Source organism: Austrofundulus limnaeus, unplaced genomic scaffold (assembly GCF_001266775.1).
Source record: "Austrofundulus limnaeus strain Quisiro unplaced genomic scaffold, Austrofundulus_limnaeus-1.0 Scaffold14, whole genome shotgun sequence".
NCBI lineage: Eukaryota > Metazoa > Chordata > Actinopteri > Cyprinodontiformes > Rivulidae > Austrofundulus > Austrofundulus limnaeus.
In genome coordinates, this window is record NW_013952416.1 from 1,457,700 (window position 1) to 1,462,236 (window position 4,537).

The window sequence follows — 4,537 nt, forward strand, 5'->3', positions numbered from 1 at the left end:
AGGACCTATCCACATCATCATTTACCCAGAATGCTTTGTGTGTAAATAAAATGGCCCCGTCCGTGTAATATATTTAAACTTTTATTTTACAGTTAAAACATTTGTTTATTAAATAAAGTCTAACGTTACAACTAATCATGGATCCCTTTAAAGTAGTAAGAAAAAAACAACACATTCAAACAGTCAAAAAGAAAAAATAAGTAGGTCCTCTGGACGGGTTCTTCTTTAGTGAAAYGTTTCGTCTCTCCTCCAAGAGACTTCTTCAGTCTGATGAGTTTCAGGTGAACTCTTACAAGTGACTAACCTGTTTGTCCAGGTGGAGGCAGTGCTTATAAGGCTGAGTTCACCTGAAACACAGACTGAAGAAGTCTCTTGGAGGAGAGACGAAACGTTTCACTAAAGAAGAACCCGTCCAGAGGACCTACTTATTTTTTCTACCTGGATCACTGAGATGCATCAGGACATCATTCAAACAGCTTTTCTTACAGGACTGCAACTGCTGTTTCTCAGGTACTTTCCAAGGCTTTCACTGAAGCCATTTTTATACCAACTGGAAAGAACCTTAATGAAACTAAAAGTGAAAGCCCACAGAAGTCTGAGTTTATTCGTTTCAAACGGACCTTTCTCTGAGCAGACGAAGGGTTTTTCCCCCGTGTGCAGGCGCTGGTGGGTCTTCAGCTGACCGCTCTGGACRAACGCCTTCCCACAGTTCGGGTAGTCGCACAGATAGGGTCTCTCTCCTAGAAATAAGTGAGGGTATTGTGATTTTTAAACACACTGTCAAATATACAACTCTTACTGTTCAATAGTTGYGAGTATTCGTGCCGCTCGTACACTTCTCTTGTCAACAATGCACCTGTCTCGCTCACCTGTGTGCGTCCTCTTATGGGCCTGCAGCGACTTCTCTCTGGGGAACACTCGGTTGCAGATGTTGCACCGTATGCGGCTGGATGAAGTCTCGCCCTCATTTATCAGTTCCCGGACCGTGTCTGCTCGTGGCCTGCCTCTGCGGATCCCATCCTGAAAGGACAAGAAATGGATTTCTGACACAATAACAATGAAGATTTTTAAATAATCTGTATTTACTCTGATTTATTGCTACAGAAAAGTGATTCAACAGTTTTAATGATAGCATTAACGATCTCCTCCTGTGAGCTCACGTGTAACACTTTTAACAGTTCTCACATCCGGTTCCAGTTTTGGCGCGCGGCTCCACGTCACGTCTGAGCAGCTGCCGTGAAACCAGGAAGTGAACGGGGTTTARAAACCACATCGTCACACCCTAATGCGCGGGCGTTTTTTTTTAAAGGACTCTCCATTTTAGTAATTTCTGAAAAAAGTGAAAAAGTTTCACTTTTTTTTTAAATTCGCGAACAATCTCCAAACGTTAGCTGTTATTTAGTTTAGAAAACATTAACACCAGTACGCATGCGCTGCACGTTCATACATTTAATTGATAAAGACTGTAGTGTTAACTAAGTTGTAGTTTRAAACATTAAATGTTGCTCAGTTTATGCAAGAGCAGGTTGTTAAAAACAAACGTCCTACCTTCTGGTCAGGCGACGAAGCCGTGTCCGCCTCAGCGGCCGTCTGGGTCCTGGTGGGGGACGCAGCCCCGCTCGCCGAGCCCGGGCTCAGGCTCACGTTGTGGGCGTTCTCCCCCCATTTCCACGGGTAGACCATGAAGTCGCTGAAACCGGGGCTGGTCGGCATGAGGGGCTCCGCTTTGCTGGGCTTGATCGGGGTCGTCTTGATGACGGACACCAGCACTCTTTTGGGTGAGTCGTTGCAGAAAATCACCTGCGGGTGCTGCTTGTCGGTCATTGTGSTTGGAAGGAAATACAAGGCGGTTTTTTTCCTCTTTTGGTCGCAAAAGCTGTACAGTAAGTTAGCAGACTTACAAAACACGGAGAGAGAAAAAAAACTACATTTAAAAAAAGCGCGCGCCCTTTTAGTCCGGGGTAAATATGTCCTTCATTTCCAGCGAGGAACAAAAGGAATATCCGCTCCTCGCTTCAAAGTGATCCGCAGACGTCACGGAGATGAGAAAAACCACGCAGAGTTAGTTTACTTCCAGGCGCAGCGGCTCGTTTGAACTACCTGTGCCCAGTCCACACACAAGCTTCGTCCCGCGTTGCAAAATCGCGCCTGAGCAGTTCACCAACCAACAGGCTGCGGCCATCTGCCACCACGTGATCACAACAACCAATGGCAGAAGTTCTTACAGCCAAAACCCAGCAACCGCACCAACCAATAACAGAACGGGAAAGAGATATGTGACGCGATTGGCTAAGATGGCATCCGTCCAATGGAGTTTAAAGATTCTGCGCGCGTTCCATTGAACTGACGTTGGCCTCGGCCAATGAAAACGAGCCAAACGAACACTGTAGCCAATGAGAATGAAGGGCGGTTGATTTTACGTAGCAGGTGAGCAGATGGCTTATTCCCGCGCTGAGGAGTCTGTTTATATTATGTTTTTCTTGCTTTTTAAAGGGAAAAAAAAACAGTTCGAAGCGCCAAAATTACATCATCACTTTAAGGAGGAAGTACACGAACAAAGGGTGTGCTGTTTGAGAGAAGCAGAAACTTATTGCAGGGTTGTATTTAGTGATGTTCAATAAGGCCAATTTTCTTTCTGATACCGAGTAAAATGTGGCTGGTATCAGCAACACTGATCTGATACTGATACTTTGTGACTGTGTGTCTGGGAAATCTTAAAAAGTAGCGTTTTTCAAATAACCACTTTATAAACAATACATGACATAGTCATTTATTTATTAATTTAAAAGTCTTTCTAACCCTAACCGTTTATCTATTTAGCACAATTTAAAATTCTTATTCTAAAGAAATATAATAATTTTTGAATAGTGAATAAAAGTGAGAAAAAATATTTAAAAAGTTGTTACTTTGTATATTTTGTAGCACGGTTTGTGGGTTTGCAAGAAGGTCCCTGGCCAGAACTAATGCTGTTTGTGGGGCCATGAGTTTGGAAACCCCTCATCTAGAATATAATTACAGTCAGACGAAGCAGATTATATGTTAAAATGGCCTGACATACATCTACAAACTGACTGACTGACTGAGCACAGGCCACCGAGCTGATGCATCACCAAGTGGAAGAAAAAATAGTTTCCTCCAACCACATTTGATTTAGACAAGACTTGAATAGTTATTTTCCACTATTTTCCTGTTAATGATATACATTATGTGAAATAACTGAAGTATCAAAATATCAACATTTTGATTTTAGTATCAATTCTAGAGCATAAAGTTCTGGTATCGGTAGTATTGATATTTCAGTATCAATCTGCACGTCACTAGTTGTATTAGCCTATTTAACAATGCCATCAAAATCATACTGTGTTCTTTACCTAATAATGTTCATGGCCTGTAAATATAAACAAAATAAAAAGTGTTGTCATTACGCATCTTTTTGTCTTTGTTTCTGATTGTATTTTTAGTATCAGTATGTATTTTTAGTATTAGTATATTATCTCAAGCACTTTGAATTGTTTTTAGAATGTGGTTGTTGCCCCCATTAGCGGAGCTAATGCAACAGAGAGCACACGGTGCAGATCAAAGTCCTGAATTWGATTTTTACAGTTATTATTCTCTTCTTGAGTTGGCAGATAACATTAAGATAAGTTCCTGCAAACACTTTGAAGAGACCTGCCACTTGGTGAATGATTTCATTTCCTCATCTTCAATCAGCATGGCTCAATAAACATTTTGGGTATTGCTTTCTGCCACGAGGATTAAAATAAGGTTAAGAAAAATAATAATAATTTAGAGGAGAATATCAATAGATTCCACAATAGAAGGCCCTGCAGTGCATCTTTCTAATGGAAAGCACAAATTAAACAAGTCACACACAACAGAGATGTAGCTAGTAGAAACAATGTCAATCAGTATTTTGTTGCAAATAGTATTTCTTTGACTTATGATTTTTAAGTTTGGCGTCTTATTTGAATTTAACTCTGGATCKTACTTTGTATGAGTCTATTATATTTCCTGAAAAGCATCAAAGCTGACACAAGAGCGCCCCTGTACCAGTAGAAAGTGCCTCAACACATTCTGACCACTAGATGAAGCCAAAATGCATCATAAAATTTCTCCTGACTCATTCTCCTGGTAGGCGACACAGCTGAGTCAGATTTATTTACTAGTTTTACAGTCTGTCTTATAGTTGTTTTGCACAGCTATCGTCTGAGGCTTACTTTTCAGTCTGCGTTTTTGCCTCCCTCATTAACTTGGCTGTTTAAAGACACAGGTGTGTGGTTACCATGCATGGTGGCCCTAATGCAGGGGCGGAGCCAGGAGTGGCCATGGCCACCGCAGAAAAATCTTTGGCCTCCCCATTGGCCATCCTACTCTACACACCCCTTCCACAGTGAAACAACCTTTAGGGGTGTAATAATCCTCCTGAACAGTTGGTGGCAGTGTTTAACAGTTTGAAACATCACCAAACTCAAAAAAGTGAAAAAAAAAAAAAGTAATTGTTTTCTTTATATACAGAAATATGTAATCTAACTTATGG

At 41.2% G+C, this 4,537-nt stretch overlaps 1 protein-coding gene across 1 annotated transcript in view; it reads right to left on the bottom strand.

Moving 5' to 3' along the window:
- The window catches only part of znf367 (zinc finger protein 367), a 5,803-nt gene extending 3,527 nt beyond the window's left edge, over window positions 1-2,276 (bottom strand). The window contains exons 1-3 of the mRNA XM_014002656.1: window positions 1,549-2,276; window positions 870-1,020; window positions 621-740 (exon numbers count right to left, since the gene is read on the bottom strand). Coding sequence (XP_013858110.1) covers window positions 621-740; window positions 870-1,020; window positions 1,549-1,824 — 547 coding nt within the window. The 5' untranslated portion in view covers window positions 1,825-2,276. The remainder of the gene's footprint in view (window positions 1-620; window positions 741-869; window positions 1,021-1,548) is intronic.
- Window positions 2,277-4,537: the final 2,261 nt, after the last annotated feature.